The sequence below is a fragment of the Lithobates pipiens genome, unplaced genomic scaffold (genome assembly GCF_037356315.1).
Source record: "Lithobates pipiens isolate NorthernLeopardFrog02 unplaced genomic scaffold, aLitPip1_a1.2 Scaffold_1, whole genome shotgun sequence".
Lineage (NCBI taxonomy): Eukaryota > Metazoa > Chordata > Amphibia > Anura > Ranidae > Lithobates > Lithobates pipiens.
The window spans coordinates 160,210,468-160,232,020 of NW_027507685.1; the positions used below are offsets into that span (position 1 = coordinate 160,210,468).

Below are 21,553 nucleotides of genomic sequence, written 5' to 3' on the forward strand. Positions count from 1 at the left end.
CCTAGAGATGGAAGAACCCAGATACTTGTGCTTATTCTTGCTATTCGTCTACATATAAAAACTCGTTCTCGACTAGATATGTGTTTTATGTCCAAGGACATCTTTTATGTCCAGGGACATGTGTTTTATGTCCAGGGACATCTTACCTAGGGTGGTATCTTCCAAGGGCAATTTTGGATTACTCACCATTGATGTTACATAGTTACATAGTTACATAGTTAGTCAGGTTGAAAAAAGACACAAGTCCATCCAGTTCAACCTTAAAATCAAATAAATCAAATAAAAAAATAATCGTACAATCCAAATACTCAATTTTATGCCCACAATTGATCCAGAGAAAGGCGAAAAAAAAACCCCCCAGCAGAGCATGCTCCAATTTGTTACAGCAGGGGAAAAAAAATTCCTTCCTGATCCCCCAAGAGGCGATCGGATTTTCCCTGGATCAACTTTACCTATGTTAGTACCTAGTTATATTATGTACCATCAGGGAAGTATCCAGGCCTTTCTTAAAGCAATCTACTGAGCTGGCCAGAACCACCTCTGGCGGGAGTCTATTCCACATTTTCACAGCTCTAACTGTGAAGAAACCTTTCCATACTTGAAGATGAAATCTCTTTTCCTCTAGACGTAAAGAGTGCCCCCGTGTCCTCTGGGTTGACCGTACAGAGAACAACTCAACACCAAGTTCACTATATGGACCCCTAATATATTTGAACATGTTGATCATATCCCCCCTTATTCTCCTCTTCTCAAGAGTGAATAAATTTAGTTCCTCTAATCTCTCCTCATAGCTGAGCTCCTCCATGCCTCTTATCAGTTTGGTTGCCCTTCTCTGCACTTTCTCCAGTTCCCCGATATCCTTTTTGAGAACTGGTGCCCAAAACTGAACTGCATATTCCAGGTGAGGTCTTATTAATGATTTGAACAAGGGCAAAATTATATCTCTCTCTCTGGAGTCCATACCTCTCTTAATACAAGAAAGGACTTTGCTCGCTTTGGAAACAGCAGCTTGGCATTGCATGTTATTGAGCTTATGGTCTACCAAAACCCCAGATCTTTCTCCACTATGGATTCCCCCAGTTGTACTCCCCCTAGCATGTGCGATGCATGCATATTCTTAGCCCCCAAGTGCATAACTTTACATTTATCAACATTAAACCTCATCTGCCACAGTCGCCCAATTAGACAGTGTATTGAGGTCGGCTTGTAAATTGGAGACATCCTGTAAGGACGTTATTCCACTGCATATCTTGCTGTCATCTGCAAAGACAGACATTTTACTTTTGATACCAGACGCAATATCATTTATAAAGATGTTAAAAAGTAAGGGTCCCAGCACTGAACCTTGGGGTACACCACTTATAACCTTAGACCATTCAGAGTAAGAATCATTAACCACTACTCTCTGAATTCTGTCTTTTAGCCAATGTTGACTCTAGCTATGGTCAGCTGTGTGGGTATAGCTTGTGGAGATTGAGCCCATGGTGGTTAAAGTGGTTGTAAACTATGTTCCACCACTTTTACCTACATGTATAGCCTATAACAAGGCTTACCTGTAGGTAGCGTATCTCCTAAACTTGCACAGTTTAGGAGATATTCAGTATATGGGCTGCTGCCGACATCATCGGCGCTTACAAACTGAAGAAACGGGCCACTGGTGATGATAAAATGAATGCATTTCTGCAGTTCTACTTCACTCTGTACTCCTCCTCCAGTTATGCAATGGAAGAGGTCCAGAGATATTTAGAAAAGATCACACTTAAAGCGGGCGTAAACACGCTATTTTTTTCCCCTGTAAGGCAAAACCACATACTAGCTCGTTATGAAATACTTACCTTAGAACGAGGCCCCGTCATCTCACCCGATCCACGCAAAGGGAGCCGACAGGTTCCCTCGGCGTGTCTTCCGGGTATCGCGGCTCCGGCGCTGTGAGTGGCCGGAGCCGTGATATCATTACTCCTGCACATGCGCACAGGAGATTTCTTTCTGGCAGGGTCTGGCATCTGCTGGGCTTTCAGCCGAGAATCCCTTGTGCGCATGCTCCGCTGCAGTCAGTGGCTCATTGTGAGGGGAATATCTCCTAAGCCATACAGGTTTAGGAGATATATATATATATATATATATATATATATATATATATATATATATATACAGTGCCTTGCGAAAGTATTCGGCCCCCTTGAACTTTTCAACCTTTTGCCACATTTCAGGCTTCAAACATAAAGATATAAAATTTTAATTTTTTGTGAAAAATCACCAACAAGTGGGACACAATTGTGAAGTGAAACAAAATCTATTGTATAATTTAAACTTTTTTAGCAAATAAAAAACTGAAAAGTGGTGCGTGCAAAATTATTCGGCCCCTTTACTTTCAGTGCAGCAAACTCACTCCAGAAGTTCAGCGAGGATCTCTGAATGATCCAATGTTGTCCTAAATGACTGATGGTGATAAATAGAATCCACCTGTGTGTAATCAAGTCTCTGTATAAATGCACCTGCTCTGTGATAGTCTCAGGGTTCTGTTGAAAGCGCAGAGAGCATCATGAACACCAAGGAACACACCAGGCAGGTCCGTAATACTGTCGTGGAGAAGTTTAAAGCCGGATTTGGATACAAAAAGATTTCCCAAGCTTTAAACATCCCAAGGAGCACTGTGCAAGCGATCATTTTGAAATGGAAGGAGTATCAGACCACTGCAAATCTACCAAGACCTGGCCTTCCCTCTAAACTTTCAGCTCAGACAAGGAGAAGACTGATCAGAGATGCAGCCAAGAGGCCCATGATCACTCTGGATGAACTGCAGAGAAGTACAGCTGAGGTTGGAGAGTCTGTCCATAGGACAACAATCAGTCGTACACTGCACAAATCTGGCCTTTATGGAAGAGTGGCAAGAAGATTTCTCAAAGATATCTATAAAAAGGCTCGTCTAAAGTTTGCCACAAGCCACCTGGGAGACACACCAAACATGTGGAAGAAGGTGCTCTGGTCAGATTAAACCAAAATCGAAACTTTTTGCCCACAATGCAAAACAATATGTTTGGTGTAAAAGCAACACAGCTCATCACCCTCAACACACCACCCCCACTGTCAAACATGGTGGTGGCAGCATTATGGTTTGGGCCTGCTTTTCTTCAGCAGGGACAGGGAAGATGGTTAAAATTGAGGGGAAGATGGATGCAGCCAAATACAGGACCATTCTGGATGAAAACCTGTTGGAGTTTGCAAAAGACCTGAAACTGGGACGGAGATTCATCTTCCAACAAGACAATGATCCCAAACATACAGCAAAATCTACAAAGGAATGGTTCACAAATAAACGTATCCAGGTGTTAGAATGGCCAAGTCAAAGTCCAGACCTGAATCCAATCGAGAATCTGTGGAAAGAGCTGAAAACTGCTGTTCACAAACGCTCTCCATCCAACCTCACTGAGCTCGAGCTGTTTTGCAAGGAAGAATGGGCAAGAATTTCAGTCTCTCGATGTGCAAAACTGACAGAGACATACCCCAAGCGACTTGCAGCTGTAATCGCAGCAAAAGGTGGCTCTACAAAGTATTAACGCAAGGGGGCCGAATAATTTTGAACGCCCCACTTTTCATTTTTTTATTAGTTAAAAAAGTTTCAAAAATCCAATAGATTTTGTTCCACTTCACAATTGTGTCCCACTTGTTGGTGATCCTTCACAAAAAAATAAAAATGTTATATCTTTATGTTTGAAGCCTGAAATGTGGCAAAGGTTGAAAAGTTCAAGGGGGCCGAATACTTTCGCAAGGCACTGTATATATATATATATATATATATATATATTTTTTTTTTTTTACCTACAGGTAAGACTTATTATAGGCTTATCTGTAGGTAAAAAATAAAAAAAAGACTATACAGCCGATTTAATGTGTTGTCTCAGGAGGCTTTAGCAGAACTAGATCTCCCCATATCTGTATGAGAAATAGGAGTGGCGATGCACTCTTCATTCTAACAAAACCTAGAGACTGCAGAGATACTCAGTAGAGTGGTATTGTTATCAGAGGTTTACAAAGAGGCTTTTGATAAGGGTATACTCCCAGACTCTCTCAGAGAGGTTTTGATTCCTAAACCGCACAAAGACATACATAGTAGACCACAACTTTATTGCCCTATATCGCTAATCAATGCTGATGACAAAATACTGCCCAAACTCCTTGCTAGAAGACTCAATAAGGTTATAGCTTCCATTATTAACCTGGATCAGACCGGTTTTATACCAATGAGATCGATGGCTATTAATCTGCACAGACTGTTTACGATCCTGCAGTCTATAGGAGCTGAACCAGACGCCCAAATTGTGGTTTCCTTAAACACACATAGTGCCTTTGACTCTATCTAATGGCCTTATATAATGGCAGTCCTTGTGCAGTTGGGTTTTGGATCTACATTTATAGCCTGGGTAAAATGATTATATGATAATCCTATGGCTTGTTTAAGAGTGAACAACATTGTAACTGACACCTTTGAGATAGGCTGGGGCACACAGCAGGGTGGGCAATTTTCGCCGGGTTGTTTGCCGTAGATAGAGTGCCACTGGCAGCACTGATTATGGCAGACCAGGCAGTTAAAGAATGTAGGTTAAACACCCCAGAGAAAACCTCCTTATCTGCAGATGACATGCTGCTGTACTTGACAGATGGTGGTGTGTCTTTAAACCAAGCACTAGGTATAATTTCATGTTTTGCTGCCTACTCTGGGTTTAAAAACAATTGGATTAAATCAATTGTCTTCCCTCTGGACCCCCAATTTGGCCCTAAAATATCCCCAGATGCCCTCCTACAAGTAGTCTCCAAATTCCAGTACTTGGGAGTGGACATCCAATTGCCATTTTGTACCTATATTTCCAATAAATTGACCCCTCTGGTAGATCGTCTTTAAACCAACTTGCAGACTTGGTTCAAGTTACCTCTTAATCTTTTAGGCCGAATCAACATATGTAAAATTATATATATACCCCAATTTATATCCCCAAAAAGTTATTTACAGAAATAAATGGGATAATTAACTTGTTTCTCTAGGATCTCTCAAAGCACCTTTCCCCCATGTTGATGAGGACAAGGGCCTTTTCCCGACAACCCTGTCGTTGGTTGTTGGGGTCTGCGGGCGGGGGCTTATCGGAATCTGGGAGCCCCCTTTAATAAGGGGGCCCCCAGATCCCGGCCACCCACCCTATGTGAATGAGTATGGGGTACAATGTACCCCTACCCATTCACCTGTGAAAAAAAGTAAAAAAAAAAAAAAACACAACACACAAGGGTTAAAATTTTATTGCACAGCTCCGGGGGTCTTCTTCCGTCTTCGGGGGTCTTCTCGCCGGACTCCTCCGCTATCTTCTGCTAGCTCTTTTACTGGCGGAAGAGCCCAGCTTTCTTCTTCGCTGCCGTCCTCTTCTTCCGACTTTTGGGGTCTTGTCCCCCTCTTCGGTTCTTCTTGCCGGGCCACCGCGCCTTTTTCTAACTCTTTTACAAGCCGTGGCCCGGTCTTCTCTCGCCGCTGCCCTCTGTTCTTCTCTTCTGGAGATGTTGCCTTGTCGCTGCCTCCGGTCACAATGGCAGGGACACGGCGCGCAGCAACTTATATAGGGACATCACCGGATGATGTCCCCACCCATTATGATGTCACAGTCCCAGCATCCTCGGCGTAGGGATTTCCCTTTAAGTACATACCAGGTGGTTTTGAGCGCGTCTCCAGGTAGCCGGGGCCAGCGAAGGGGGTGTTGCTGGCCCCGGCTACCTGGAGACGCGCTCAAAATGAGCGGACTTTCCTTCGCGTGTGTGGGCGAGTCCGTTCATTTCAAAAGTATGGCGGATAGTCCGCCGTAAAAGTGCTGTGTGTGGGCAGGTAGCTCGTTCGGAAAGTCCACCAGACTAAGTCCGCCGGTTAGTCTGCTACGTGTGTACGCAGCATTAGGAGACTTTGGAGAAGAGGATCTATCAAGTAATAAAAATATGTATTAAGCAAAATCTGACGCTGCGCTTGAGAAAGGGAAGGGAATACAGCTGCCAGCACTAAAAAAGTCAAGATACAGACTCCACAGAATATTGTAAACAGATAGTGCAGTGCTAAAACAACAGAATTACAATTGGCATAAGAAAGCCTTAATCGCAAAACCTTAATCACAAAATATAACATGTAGAAACTAAAATAAAAAGTCCCATATCAAGAGTCCGTATGGGTAGTGAACACAGAGAATACTAACCCATGCTCCATGTAGTATACCACATTTCAAGTGAAAAAAAAAAGGGTGATAGTCAGAGGCGTAACTAGAAACCTCAGGGCCCCGATGCAAGAAATCAGGAAGCCCCCCCCCCCGAAAAGCATGATTTTGATACTATATTTTTTTTCCACTGTAGAACAAAGTAAAACATTTCTGTGCAGCCTGTGTCCCGAGTGAAACCTGTGTCACCAGTGCAGTGGTGGTACTGGAGGGGGGTGGCGGTGGTACTGGAGGGGGATGGTGGTCCTGGAGAGGGGTGGTGGTCCTGGAGGTGGGTGGCGGTGGTGGTACTGGAGGGGGATGGTGGTCCTGGAGAGGGGTGGCAGTGGTACTGGAGGTGGTGGTACTGGAGGTGGGTGGTGGTGGTGGTACTGGAGGGGGGCTGGTGGTGGCACTGGAGGTGGGTGGCGGTGGTGGTACTGGAGGGGGATAGTGGTCCTGGAGAGGGGTGGCGGTGGTACTGGAGGGGGATAATGGTCCTGGAGAGGGGTGGTGGTGGTACTGGAGGTGGGTGGCGGTGGTGGTACTGAAGGGGGGTGGCGGTCCTGGAGAGGGGTGGCGGTGGTACCGGAGGTGGGTGGCAGTGGTACTGGAGGGTGGGTGGTGGTACTGGAGGAGGGTGGCGATGGTACTGGAGAGGCATGGTGGTCCTGGAGAGGGGTGGCGGTGGTACTGGAGGTGGGTGACATGGTGGTGGTACTGGAGAGGGGGTGGCGGTGGTACTGGAGGGGGGGTGGCAGTGGTGCTGGAGGTGGGTGGTGGTGGCACAGTCTGGAGGGGGATGGTGGCATTGGAGGGAGGGGTGGCGGCAGTCTGGAGGGGTGGTGGTGGCACAGTCTGGAGGGGTGGTGGTGGTGGCACAGTCTGGAGGGCTGGTGGCAGTCTGGAGGGAGGGTGGTGGGCTGGTGGCACTGGAGGGGGGATGGTGGCATTGGAGGGAGGGGTGGCACTGGAGGGCAGTGGTGGAACAGTCTGGAGGGGGGGTGGTGGAACAGTCTGGAGGGGGGGTGGTGGTGGCACAGTCTGGAGGAGTGGTGGTGGTGGCACAGTCTGGAGGAGTGGTGGTGGTGGCACAGTCTGGAGGGGGGGTGGTGGTGGCACAGTCTGGAGGGGGGGTGGTGGTGTCACAGTCTGGAGGGGGGGTGGTGGTGGCACAGTCTGGAGGGGGGGGGGTGGTGGCATTGGAGGGAGGGGTGGCGGCAGTCTGGAGGGGTGGTGGCACAGTCTGGAGGGGTGGTGGTAGTGGCAGTCTGGAGGGGTGGTGGTGGTGGCGGCACAGTCTGGAGGGGTGGTGGCACAGTCTGGAGGGGTGGTGGTGACACTCGAGGGGTGGTGGTGGCACTAGAGGGGGCTGGTGGCACAGTCTGGAGGGGTGGTGGAGGCACTAGAGGGGGGGTGGTGGTGGCACTGGAGGGGTGATGGCACAGTCCGGGGGGTGGTGGCACAGTCTGGAGGGGTGGTGTTGGCAGTCTGTAGGGGGGGTGGTGGGCTGGTGGTACTGGAGGGGGGGTGGTGGCACTGGAGGGGGGATGGTGGCATTGGAGGGAGGGGTGGCACTGGAGGGCAGTGGTGGCAGTCTGGAGGGGTGGTGGTGGTGGCACAGGCTGGAGGGGAGGTGGTGATGGCACAGTCTGGAGGGGTGGTGGTGGTGGCACAGTCTGGAGGGGGGGTGGCACTGGAGGGGGGGGTGGAGGGCTGGTGGCACTGGAGGGCGGGTGGTGGCACTGGAGGGGTGGTGGCACAGTCTGAAGGGGTGGTGGTGGCACTGGAGGGGGGGTGGTGGGCTAGTGGCACTCGAGGGGTGGTGGTGGCACTAGAGGGGGCTGGTGGCACAGTCTGGAGGGGTGGTGAAGGCACTAGAGGGGGGGTGGTGGTGGCACTGGCACAGCCCGGGGGGGTGGTGGCACTGGAGGGGGGATGGTGGCATTGGAGGGAGGGGTGGCACTGGAGGGTGGGTGGTGGCAGTCTGGAGGGTGGCTGGTGGCACTGGAGGGGGGGTGGTACGCTAGTGGCACTCGAGGGGTGGTGGTGGCACTAGAGGGGGCTGGTGGCACAGTCTGGAGGGGTGGTGAGGCACTAGAGGGGGGTGGTGGTGGCACAGTCTGGAGGGGTGGTGGTGGCACTGGAGGGGGGGTGGTACGCTAGTGGCACTCGAGGGGTGGTGGTGGCACTAGAGGGGGCTGGTGGCACAGTCTGGAGGGGTGGTGAGGCACTAGAGGGGGGTGGTGGTGGCACTGGAGGGGTGATGGCACAGTCCGGGGGGTGGTGGCACAGTCTGGAGGGGTGGTGGTGGGCTGGTGGTACTGGAGGGGGGGTGGTGGCACTGGAGGGGGGATGGTGGCATTGGAGGGAGGGATGGCACTGGAGGGAGGTGGTGGCAGTCTGGAGAGGTGGTGGTGGCACAGTCTGGAGGGGTGGTGGTGGTGGCACAGTCTGGAGGGGTGGTGGTGGTGGCACAGTCTGGAGGGGTGGTGGTGGTGGCACAGTCTGGAGGGGTGGTGGCACAGTCTGGAGGGGTGGTGGTGGGCTGGTGGCACTGGAGGGCGGGTGGTGGCATTGGAAGGGTGGTGGCACTGGAGGGGGGGTGGGCTAGTAGCACTCGAGGGGTGGTGGTGGCACAGTCTGGAGGGGGGGTGGTGGCACTGGAGGGAGGTGGGGGTAGCGGCACTGGAGGGGGATGGTGGTGGCACTGGAGGGGGATGGTGGTGGCACTGGAGGGGGGGTGGTGGGGGCACTGGAGGGGGGGTGGCACAGTCTGGAGGGGTGGTGGTGGCACAGGAGGGGGGTGGTGGGCTGGTGGCACTATGGTGGCACTGGAGGGGTGGTGGTGGCATTGGAGGGAGGGGTGGCACTGGAGGGGCGGTGGTGGCAGTCTGGAGGGGAAGTGGTGGAACAGTCCGGAGGGGGGTGGTGGAACAGTCTGGAGGGGTGGTGATGGCACTGGAGGGCGGGTGGCACAGTCTGGAGGGGTGGTGGCACTGGAGGGGGTGGTGGGCTGGTGGCACTGGAGAGGGGGTGGTGGCACTGGAGGGGTGGTGGTGGCACTGGAGGGAGGTGGTGGCACAGTCTGGAGGGGGATGGGGTGGAACAGTCTGGAGGGGGATGGGGTGGAACAGTCTGGAGGGGGATGGGGTGGAACAGTCTGGGGAGGGGGGGATGGGGTGGAACAGTCTGGGGGGGGATGGGGTGGAACAGTCTGGGGGGTGGGGTGGAACAGCCTGGGGGGGATGGGGTGGAACAGCCTGGGGGGGATGGGGTGGAACAGCCTGGTGGGGATGGGGTGGAACAGCCTGGGGGGGATGGGGTGGAACAGTCTGGGGGGGGTGGGGTGGAACAGTCTGGGGGGGGGGGGGATGGGGTGGAACAGTCTGGAGGGGGATGGGGTGGAACAGTCTGGAGGGGGATGGGGCGGAACAGTCTGGAGGGGGATGGGGTGGAACAGTCTGGGGGGGGATGGGGTGGAACAGTCTGGGGGGGGATGGGGTGGAACAGTCTGGAGGGGGATGGGTGGAACAGTCTGGAGGGGGATGGGTGGAACAGTCTGGAGGGGGATGGGTGGAACAGTCTGGAGGGGGATGGGGTGGAACAGTCTGGGGGGGGGGTGGGGTGGAACAGTCTGGGGGGGTGGGGTGGAACAGTCTGGGGGGGGATGGGGTGGAACAGTGTGGGGGGGGGGGATGGGGTGGAACAGTCTGGGGGGGATGGGGTGGAACAGTCTGGGGGGGGTGGTGGGCTGCTGGCACTGGAGGGGTGGTGGTGGCACTGGAGGGACACTGGAGGGCAGGTGGTGGCACTGGAGGGAGGTGGCGGGCTGGCACAATCTGGAGGGGGGGTGGCGACTTACCGCCAATCAACCGATGATGATCGATTCCCCCTCCTCAGAATCCTGCAGACTGCAGAGTGACACAAAGTTCCTCCACGAAGCGTGCCTCCGCTCCTCCAGGAAAGCCTTGCTTCAGAGAGCTCCTCCCCGCCTTCACTGAATTGGCTGTTTTTTTTGTGTTCGCCCCGCCTCCCTTACAGTCGCTCTGGATAGGCGGGGGCGGAGCCAACGGAGCACTTCTCTCACGCTGGTGAAGGAAGCCCCCCCCCCCCCCCTCACCACGGCATGACAAGCGACAATGAATAACACCACACACGCACACCCCTGGCCGGACAGTCAGGTGGGCCCCTCGGGCGGCGGGCGGGCTGCCGGTGGGCCCCCTGAAGTGGCAGAGAATTACAGGGCCCAGTCGCACTTGCGACTGTTGCGACCCTGATAATTCCGCCACTGGTGATAGTCCTTAAACCAGAGCAGATTTTGTTCTACACCCAGTGCAAGTTAATGCAACCTGCATACCAGCTAGATTTGACCACTAGATTATAGGCGGTCTGGCAGAGTGCAGGGAAATGGATCTCCCCAAAACCTTTAAAAATAAAATAAAAAAAACTCTCTTCAGTCCTCGACGCTCACACAAAACTCAGAGATAAGAAAGAAAAAGCTCCCATAGTGCAGTATATCAAAAAAACCTATTTATTGATAAAGTAAATGACAACAAGTATTCCCCCTTTCACCCCAAAGCCAGGTGTGCAGGTCAATACCAAATAATTTTTTTCAGAAATGTATGTTTTTTTTATTGTTGTTTTTTTTTACTTTTTCAGTTTACTTCAATTTATTGCAGACAAATATTTTCGCACAACAGTATATTGCTAGCAACCCCAGTTCACCTTATGCCCATCCGTATGACTGGAAACATCTGACATTAAAGGAGTTCAAGCTATTTATGGGCCTCATCCTCAAAATGGGGCTTACAAAAAAATTAAAAATAAGTCCATCCACCCCATCATATGCCCATTTATTCTGCTGTAATGTCCAGGTCCCACTATGGGATGATCATGTGCTTCCTTCATTTCAGTGACAATACGTATTGCTCTCCTCGAGATCATCCCAGCTATGTTATTATACAAAATGGGCCTACTTATTTTTTTTCCCCAAAGATTTGCTGAACTTTACGTCACTGACCAAAATATATCTGTGGATGAGTCCCTTGTCCATTTCACTGGCCAACTGAGAATCAAACAATACATCCCAAGCAAAAGGGTCAGATATGGAGTAAAAATCGACAAGTTTTTTGTAAGAGACATGGGATATTTGAATGTGTTCTGCATATATGAAGGTGAAGATTCCTAGCTCCAACCCCTTGAATGCCCAACTTATATTGGCATAAGTGGAAAAAATTCTAGGACCTGGCATATCTACTTTTCAAAAAAAAGGTTATCACATCTACCTGGATAACTTCTACACCAGTCTGCCCCTTTTCTGCCACCCACATTGTGAAAAAACCTTGGCCTGCGGTACCTCCAGAAAAAAACAGGAAGGACTTCCCACAAACTCTAGTGTGCACAAAGTGGGGAATCAGCAAGTCTGAGAAACGAGTAAGTGTTGGCCGTAAAGTGAAAGAACAAGAGGGATGTATATGTCCTGTCCACCATCCACAATGACACCTCAGAGAATCTCTCTCAGAAGACACAACCTCATTCAAAAGCTTGCATGGGTCCAAGATTATAATATTTACATGGCAGGGTGGATTTCAACGATTGAATGCTACAGCCCTATTTAGCAGTCAGGTGGTTCCGTTTCTGGTATAAGAAAAGTTACATTGTATATTATTCACTTCACCAATTAAAATGCTTATGTCATCTACACCAAATCCACAGAAAGACTCATTGTCTTCCTCAAAAATTCATAGAAGAAATAATTACGTCCTCATCTACCAGCAAAAATCTCCCCCCCATAACACCTTTGCTCTGATGCCGTTAGACTTCATCAGCCCCATTTCCCTGAGAGCATTCCACCATCAGAAGCAGGACGAAGACGCCAAAAATGATGTTGCTTATGCAGCAGAGGGGGGATTTAGAAGAGACACCAGTTATCATTGTCCCCAGTGTCCCTCACAACTTGGCCTATGCATCGGAGAATGCTTTTGACCTTTTCACACATCACTAAAATATTATCCCATATTTTAACAGCCTGGCATTTCCAATATCTGTGATGAACATTTGCCTGCTGTCTCAACTAACCATGCCATTGCCTTCCATCTTAACTGACCTTGGCCGGTTTATTGACTATGCCTCTACCTGACTTCCACATGAACTGATCTCAAACTGTTAATCGACCATGGTTTTTGCCTCCTGCTTGGACTGATAACCTGCTACTGTAGTAGTTGGATTCATGATAACACGGGCGTCACACATATGTGAGGGGCTCCAGAATTGTTTTTCCGGACAAAGTTTTTCTCCAGGTTTTTTTTAAGTCCTGGATTAGGATCTGGAGATCAGAGGCTTCAAAGAGATTTGGGTGAGAGAAGATTCTTCCCCTGTGCCCAAGTCTTAGCTGACCAAGGCCCTAAGCCTGATATTTCTGCCTGCTGCTGACTTACTGGCACCATGCCTCTGCCTGCCGCATGAACTGACTACACCGCTTCTGCTACCTGTACCGATACTTTGGCTGTGCTGACCATGTCTCTGCCTGGACAATTTATTTTTGCTGACCACATCTCTGCCTGCTGCCTGAACTAATGCTTTGGCTGTGCTGACAATATTCCTGCCTGCTGCCTATACTGACTATAGACAATACCCCTGCCTGCTGCCTTCACCAATGTGGACAAGTGCACTACTAAAACTACAGGTAATCTTGTGTTTACCCCTTGCTCAGCATTTTTTTGTTTACTGTAATTTTGAAAGTATAAATGATGGAATTAAAATATAACTTTTTTTTGACATATTATAAGAATGTCTAATCTGTAATTTGGAGATTTTTCCATCTTTCCTTGGCCACGTATGCACATTAATACACATTTTTACCTGGGGTGCCCAAACTTTCGACCCCATTGTGTATATATATATATATATATATATATATATAGTGCCTTGCAAAAGTATTCGGCCCCCTTGAACTTTTCAACCTTTTGCCACATTTCAGGCTTCAAACAAAGATATAAAATTTTGATTTTCTGTGAAGAATCACCAACAAGTGGGACACAATTGTGAAGTGGAACGAAATCTATTGGATTTTTGAAACTTTTTTAACTAATAAAAAAATGAAAAGTGGGGCTTGCAAAATTATTCGGCCCCCTTGCGTTAATACTTTGTAGAGCCACCTTTTGCTGTGATTACAGCTGCAAGTCGCTTGGGGTATGTCTCTCAGTTTTGCACATCGAGAGACTGAAATTCTTGCCCATTCTTCCTTGCAAAACAGCTCGAGCTCAGTGAGGTTGGATGGAGAGCGTTTGTGAACAGCATTTTTTAGCTCTTTCCACAGATTCTCGATTGGATTCAGGTCTGGACTTTGACTTGGCCATTCTAACACCTGGATATGTTTATTTGTGAACCATTCCTTTGTAGATTTTGCTGTATGTTTGGGATCATTGTCTTGTTGGAAGATAAACCTCCGTCCCAGTTTCAGGTCTTTTGCAGACTCCAACAGGTTTTCATCCAGAATGGTCCTGTATTTGGCCGCATCCATCTTCCCCTCAATTTTAACCATCTTCCCTGTCCCTGCTGAAGAAAAGCAGGCCCAAACCATGATGCTGCCACCACCATGTTTGACAGTGGGGTGGTGTGTTGAGGGTGTTGAGCTGTGTTGCTTTTACGCCAAACATATCGTTTTGCATTGTGGGCAAAAAGTTAGATTTTGGTTTCATCTGACCAGAGCACCTTCTTCCACATGTTTGGTGTGTCTCCCAGGTGGCTTGTGGCAAACTTTAGACAAGACTTTTTATGGATATCTTTGAGAAATGGCTTTCTTCTTGCCACTCTTCCATAAAGGCCAGATTTGTGCAGTGTACAACTGATGGTAGTCTTATGGACAGACTCTCCCACCTCAGCTGTAGTTCTCTGCAGTTCATCCAGAGTGATCATGGGCCTCTTGGCTGCATCTCTGATCAGTCTTCTCCTTGTCTGAGCTGAAAGTTTAGAGGGACGGCCAGGTCTTGGTAGATTTGCAGTGGTCTGATACTCCTTCCATTTCAAAATGATCGCTTGCACAGTGCTCCTTGGGATGTTTAAAGCTTGGGAAATCTTTTTGTATCCAAATCCAGCTTTAAACTTCTCCACAACAGTATTACGGACCTGCCTGGTGTGTTCCTTGGTCTTCATGATGCTCTCTGCGCTTTCAGCGGAACCCCAAGACTATCACAGAGCAGGTGCATTTATACAGAGACTTGATTACACAGAGGTGGATTCTATTTATCACCATCAGTCATTTAGGACAACATTGGATCATTCAGAGATCCTCGCTGAACTTCTGGAGTGAGTTTACTGCACTGAAAGTAAAGGGGCCTGTCAGGAATCCGTCCGTTCCGTACGATCGACTTTCCGTACGCGCACACGCATTCGTGCCGCGGGTCGTCGTGGGCACGAGCGTCTTCCAACGCGCGCGGGTGCACGTCGATCGTATGTGCGCGCGGTACACGCACGCACGGACGAGCGTTAGCTCGATTGGCGCCAGTGGCCCTTTTTAAAGGCGCAGTTGCAGTGGTTCTGTGCTGTCTCGTCTGCAGCTAGTGCCTGAGAATACCTGTTACCTACCTGCTACCCATCTGATATCTGACCCGGCTCCGTCTGACCTTGCTGACCTCTCCTGCTCCGACCCCGGCTTGTTTGACTCTTCTTGGACTGATTACCTGTTGCCGAACCTTGCTTGTACCTGATACCTCTGCTGTCTCCTGCCTGTTCCTGTATCTGCTACCTTACCTCCGGAGGATCCATCCATCCTGATCCAGTGGCCTGCAGCCTTCTGCTTCTCCGCTACAGAGAGTTCCTGCTTCAGAGGATCCTCATCTCCTGACACCTGCTGCTGCACCTGGCTGGACTCTCCTACCCCACTGTGCTCCGGTCTCCCTGTTCCCATTCCAGTGAGACCAGAACCAGAGCCGTAAGAGAGGTCCCCTTCCACTAAGTCAGACTCAATACCCGAAGTTCTTAACAGGGCCGAATAATTTTGCACGCACCACTTTTCAGTTTTTTATTTGCTAAAAAAGTTTAAAATATCCAATAGATTTCGTTCCACTTCACAATTGTGTCCCACTTGTTGGTGATTCTTCACAAAAATTAAAATTTTATATCGTTATGTTTGAAGCCTGAAATGTGGCAAAAGGTTGAAAAGTTCAAGGGGGGCGAATACTTTCGCAAAGCACTCTATATATATATATATATATATATATATATATATATATATATATATGAACTGCAGCTCAGATTTGTGTATCTGCTTTGTAACTGTTTGGATTTGTTTTTAATAATTCTTAACAATAAAAAAAAAAAGGATATATGCTGTTTCTAAAATGGGGTCATTTTCTGGGTATTTCCATTGTCCTGATGCTCCAGGGCCTTAAAAATTGTAATAGGTAGTCAGGAAATTAGATGTGTAATCTATGCTCCCGAAAGTTTAAAATTGGTTTGGACAGGAAGAGGGTAAAAGTGTCATGTGTTGAAGTGGTTAAGGTAGCGGTAATCCCTAGCTAAACTATATATACGTTGCTATCACAGTGTGTATAATATTTTTTTGCAGCTCAGTTCTGCTCATCTCCCGCAGTTGCTTGCTCAGCAATGACTGAATGACATTTCTCAGGGCAAAATTTCTGATGGTGACAATACTGCATAATGCCTGCATAACTAAACTACCAGTTGTAGTCTTCATCAGAAACCCACGTCACAGTGCGACAAGAGGAAGGCAGGGACATAAATTTCCTAAAAAAGGACTTATGTGGCAGAACCACAAATCATTATTTTAATTACAAAATGCTGATTTTAAAATATTGAAGATGGGTCTCACATTAAGATGTCAAAGTGTAAAAGAGATTTTAGAGATTAGTTTTAAATGTATTTTAGGTTAGCAGGGCTATTCTTAATAGGTGAAAGATACCAGTGCTAAAAATATGTTTTACTGATATACTGATGGATTGCCATTCTTCATTTTTGTTATACATAGTATACTATATTCCAGTGACAAAAAAGTTCCTCTGGTATATTAGATATTACAAGATATCATATCCAAGAGCCACATGGAGTACAGTTAGGTTTGCAATAAATAGCCAATGTTAACAGCCGAAATGCAATTTCCAAAGACGTTTAGCTGGTAATAAACACATATATATATATATTTCACATGGTATTTTTTTCCTGTTAGGAAATTTGGTAATATTGCATGTAAATATTTCATATGAACCCTTCTGCAACTAGTGTGTAGCGTGAGAGAGTGTAGCATGCCAGAGTTTAAACAGCTGCCTTACCTCTGTGCTGTGAATAGCAAGATCTGTTTTTTGCACATGCATACCCACACCTGAATGTGTCAAGTTAATGTAAAGATTTGGGTAGGAGGGTGAGTATTCCACCCCCTCACCTCCAGATGGCATACTACAGCACATGCTGTACTTTAACATTTATACTTTATAAACATACCAGTTTACAAACTCTGACAAAAAGGCAACAACTTGCTTTTTGAATAACAGACAAATGGATATATATTTTTATTATTCAAAAAAACTAAATCAAAAAAAAAAAAACATACCTCCATTAGACTCGAGTGTATACCAATGAGGTAAGGCATCGGTGCACTGCCAAAAGAAAACAAAGCTTATTAATAGTTATTTACTGAAAACACAAGCATTGTAAAATAAATAAATAAATAAATATACACACACACAAAAGAAAAAAAAAAATATCCTCCCTTCATTAACCACTTAAGGACCAGGCCTATTTTTCAAACTTGTTATTTACAAGTTAAAATATTTTTTTGGTTTGCTAGAAAATTACTTAGAACCCTCAAACATTTATATATATTTTTTTCGAACACCCTAGAGAATAAAATAGTGGTTGTTGCAATACTTTTTGTTACACCGTATTTGCACAGCGGTCTTACAAGCACACTTTTGTGGAAAAAATACACTTTTTTTGAATAACAAATAAGACAACAGTGAAGTTTACACGGAGTAAATTGATACCCAACATGTCACGCTTCAAAATTGCACCTGCTCGTGGAATGGCGACACATTTTTACCCTTAAAAAATTTCCATACCGGAAACCGTCCGGAATGACAGCTTAGTCACCTCGCTCTCCCGCCAGCCTTAGCTTACCAGCATATAAGGGGACCATCCGCCGCCATCCGATGGGTAGATCCAGAGCTACCTGCTCCTCCACCACCAGAGGACCCTCCGTCGTCCCTCCGGGCCCCCGTGACGGACCTCTGTTCTTTTCTTCCTGCCGACGGAGCTCCCAGCCGGCGAATTCTCCAAGATGGAGCCGGCCGCAGCCACCGCGACATCCCGGGCTTCTTCCCCGCCCGCAGCCTGCCGAACAGCCGCCGGTCTGGCCTTTGAGGGGGACAAGACACCGCCAGGGATGAACACGGCCTACGACACCTCCGGTGTGGTGAGTGAACCCCTGGTCCCGGCCAGATGTCGGGCCACCCCCCTCTCCTAGACTGCACCAGGATACTCTCCCCCCGGAGCCAGGCCAGCACGCTGCCTCTGGGGGTCAGTACCCACGCCACCCGGAGCAGCAGCCCCTCCTCCTCTCAGCTGTGGACTGGGCACCAGGCAAGGGGGATCTCTGTGGGGAGGATCAGAGCCGGGAGGTGATGGGACTAGGCTCAGAGCACCCAGGGAGGGGCTCCCCCCCCACTGGACACACAATGCTCAGAGGCGCTCCCCAGGCTGCTCCGTGCAGCGTTGGACCCCTTTATCCCCGCCATATGCTTGGGGTCTCCATCCTCCCTGGACAATGTGGACTTCCCAGCTCTGCCCCCTCCTGGGGAGGTGCTATCCTGGTCGTACCGCCGCCTAAGGCCCAAAGGTTGGCTCCATCACGGGCTCCCAGCCCCCCACATCACCAGAGCAGATCCCCGTCCTCCTCTGCTCAATCTGTGGGCCCCACAGGACTGTCCCCACAAGTGGGGGAGGGAAGGAGCTGGCCATCTCCTCCGGCCCCTGCATCCCCGTGGGCGGGGGTGTGGGACTCACCCACTGAGCCCGTTTCCCCTACACGTGCCAAAGGGCCTGAGAGCTCCAGACCCCTGCCACCCCGCTTACACCCAGCTTGGGGTGACCCTGGGGAGCCCTCCCCCGTCTCTGCACCCACAGTGGCAACTATACTTGCAAGCGAAAACCACTAAAGAGGACTTTAAGCAATTGATCAAAGACGTCAAATCTATGTGCAGATCGGAAATACAAATGCTCCACTCCGGCCTTAAGCACCTTGTGGACCGGGTGGAGATGGCCGAGGAGGAGATTCAGGAGACCAAGATAGCGGTCCACAGGACCCAAACACAAGGGGCCGATCATCGTATGTTATTGAGAGATATGCAGCGTCACGTGGAGGACTTGGATAACAGGGGATGCAGGCATAACATAAGGGTGCGGGGGATCCCGGAAGCGGACGGCCCGGAGGACATACAAATTATTCTGCAGGAAGTATTTAACAACCTACTAGGGGAACCCACCACCAAGTATATCGAGATGGACAGAGCTCACAGGGCCCTGCACCCCAAAAATGCTACCTCCAGCCCCAGGGACATTATCTGTAGAATTAACTCGTTCCACCTTAAAGAGGACATTATGCGGCAGGCCCGCCTGGTGACCTTCCGGGATACTCAAGTGCAACTCTTCCTGGACCTCTCCTGACTCGCACTGCAAAAACGCAGACTCCTCCAGCTGTTGCTTCGCACCTTGCAAGAGGCCAACATTCCCTATCACTGGGGATTCCCGGCTGACACATCAAGACTCATTTCTTTGTGTTCCTTTTTCTTCTTTGTTGATCCCCTCCGCCCTCGTGGCCATAGAGAGAATGTCCCATTTTCCTGTTGGTTGGCCAGTGGACTGGTGCCTGGACGTTACATTGCTGCTGGTCCCCATGCTGGTCCCCATTGTTTCCCTTTCCCACCTCCCCCCCCCCCCCGGTGCCTTATCATTGACTTCCTTCTATTAGGCTGGCATTTGGGAGACCCGAGAGTGGGTTTCCTTTCATTCTCACACCACCCCCTCCTTCCCGGGTGCACTGGCGGTGTATCCAGGGCCCTAGGTTTCTCTTTGCAATCATTGTTGCAATACATTTTTTTCTCTATTCTTTTCTCTATTTTTTTTTTTCAGTTCTCCTCAGCCCATATTCTCTTACAGTACTGAATGTGGAGAACTAGACTCCCATGCGGCCGCCCGATCCGGCCCTTGGGCTCAGGGTCTGGTGGCCCCCTGGGAATCTGTGTAGACCTGAGCGATTTTCCCACTCAAGGTCCAATAATGTTGTATGTTTTGCTGTGTAACAGATACATGCTTGGTATAAGTTTTTTCTCTTGCTGTTCTAACATTCTTTTCTTTTTTCTCTCTGCCTCCCCCCCTTCCCCCCCTCCCTTTGTCACCACGTTGAGGTCTGTAGGTACTGGAGATGTATCTGTCGGGTCCTTCCACCGGGGCATGCGCACTCCTGGCGGTCATCACTGGACGTCGCTATTGGGTAAGATTCCATCAACATCCCCCCCCCCTCACTTAACTGATGGCTAAAATTTTATCTCTGAATGTCCATGGCTTAAATTCGAATAGGAAACGGCATCTGGCACTAAGGGAAATTAGACAGTTGGGAGCTGACATTATTCTCGTCCAGGAGACGCATTTTGATAAAGGGGGTTCCTTTGCCTTCGCCTCCAGACACTTCCCACTCGCTTATTTATCCTCGGGGCCCCATAAGAGAGCAGGGGTGGCTATCCTGATTCGACAGAGCTCCATTTCCCTATCTTGACCACTACAGCGATCCTAGGGGAGGCTTCCTGGTACTTAAGGGTACGTGGCAGTTTCAACCGATCACCCTATGCACCCTATACGCTCCCATAAGTGTCCATCAGCATAGCTTTCTCTCCAGAGTTCTGTCTATTCAAAACTGACCACAGTTATCTGGTGGTGGGTGGAGATCCACCCAGTGGGCCGGCAGTATACGCACTACTCAACCCCCCACCAGATGCACTCCCACATCGACTACCTTTTCACCAATAATACTACATTGAGAGCGGCCCGTAGTGCCCTCATCTTACCGATCTCATGGTCGGACCACGCCCTAATCCTACTTACCCTGGATTGGGGCGCTCCTGTAGTTCGGCCCTATAATTGGAAACTGAACACCTTCCTCCTACAACACCTTCCCTCCCAATCGGAATTAGTCTCGACTTTGAAACGCTACTTTACAGAAAACACCACCCCAGATGTTATTCTCCCCACTCTGTGGGAGGCCCACAAAGCGGTCCTACGCGGTAAATGCATGGCACTTTCTTCAGCTATGAAGGACGTCGCGGCCACCAAATTACACACAGAAAGAGAGCTCAGACAGTTAGAACAGAAAATACAAACCTCCCCGTCCCTGCGACTCCTCCAAAAAATAAATAAGAATCTACGTATGGCGCTCAGGGACCTGGCACTCCGCCGGGTGGAAAAGGCTCTCCTTCGGATAAAACAGACATCCTACGACAGGGGCACTCCCTCTTAGCGAGGAAACTTAGAGAACAAACCCTCCTGTCTACCCCACACCAGATCAAAAATAAGTCCACCAATGTGGTCTCCCACCCCAAAGAGGTTGTGGACACATTTGCGGGATTCTATGCGGAGCTATATAATAGCCCGATATCCCCAGCGATCCCCTACTGGTAGAGCTCTCACATCGCATGCAGCAGTACCTGTCTGAAAGCGGCATCCCTCGTATTCGGGATCAGGACCTAGCCTCTTTAAGCAAGCCCATCATGGAAGAAGAGATAGAACTAACCATTAAGTCCCTTCCAGCGCATAAATCCCCGGATCCGGACGGCCTGCCCTACGAATACTATAAAGCATTCCTGCCTCTCCTACTCCCGCACATGAGCAAACTTTTTAACGCTTTCTTACAGAACACTCCCGTCCCCTCGGATATGCAACGTTCCTTTCTTACCCTGATACCTAAGCCGGATAAGGATCCCATCCTTTGTGCCAATCTCCTGAACGCAGACTTGAAAATCTTCACTAAATTGCTTTCGTTGCGGCTCAACATGGTCCGCGGCTCAACATGGTCCTCGCCTCCCTTATCCACAAAGACCAAGTGGGTTTCGTCCCTCTCCGCCAGGCTGGAGATAATATCAGGAAGGTAATAGACCTGATCGACGTGGCGAATAGGGAGGGCATGCCGTCCTTGCTTTTAAGTCTGGATGCAGAAAAAGCTTTTGATAGACTGGGGTGGCCCTTACTGTTCGCCAAGTTGACCCACATAGGGAGAGGGGGACCATTCCTGCAGGCCATACGACACCTTTATTCTAACCCATCTTCTC

General features: G+C 49.2%; 1 protein-coding gene across 4 annotated transcripts in view; it reads right to left on the minus strand.

Annotated features, from left to right (window-relative positions):
• DENND1A (DENN domain containing 1A) overlaps positions 1-21,553 on the minus strand; it is a 1,535,852-nt gene that overhangs the window by 665,163 nt on the left and 849,136 nt on the right. For all 4 annotated transcript variants that reach the window (XM_077478826.1, XM_077478827.1, XM_077478824.1 and 1 more), the window contains exon 11: positions 16,789-16,834. In XM_077478826.1, coding sequence (XP_077334952.1) covers positions 16,789-16,834 — 46 coding nt within the window. The remainder of the gene's footprint in view (positions 1-16,788; positions 16,835-21,553) is intronic.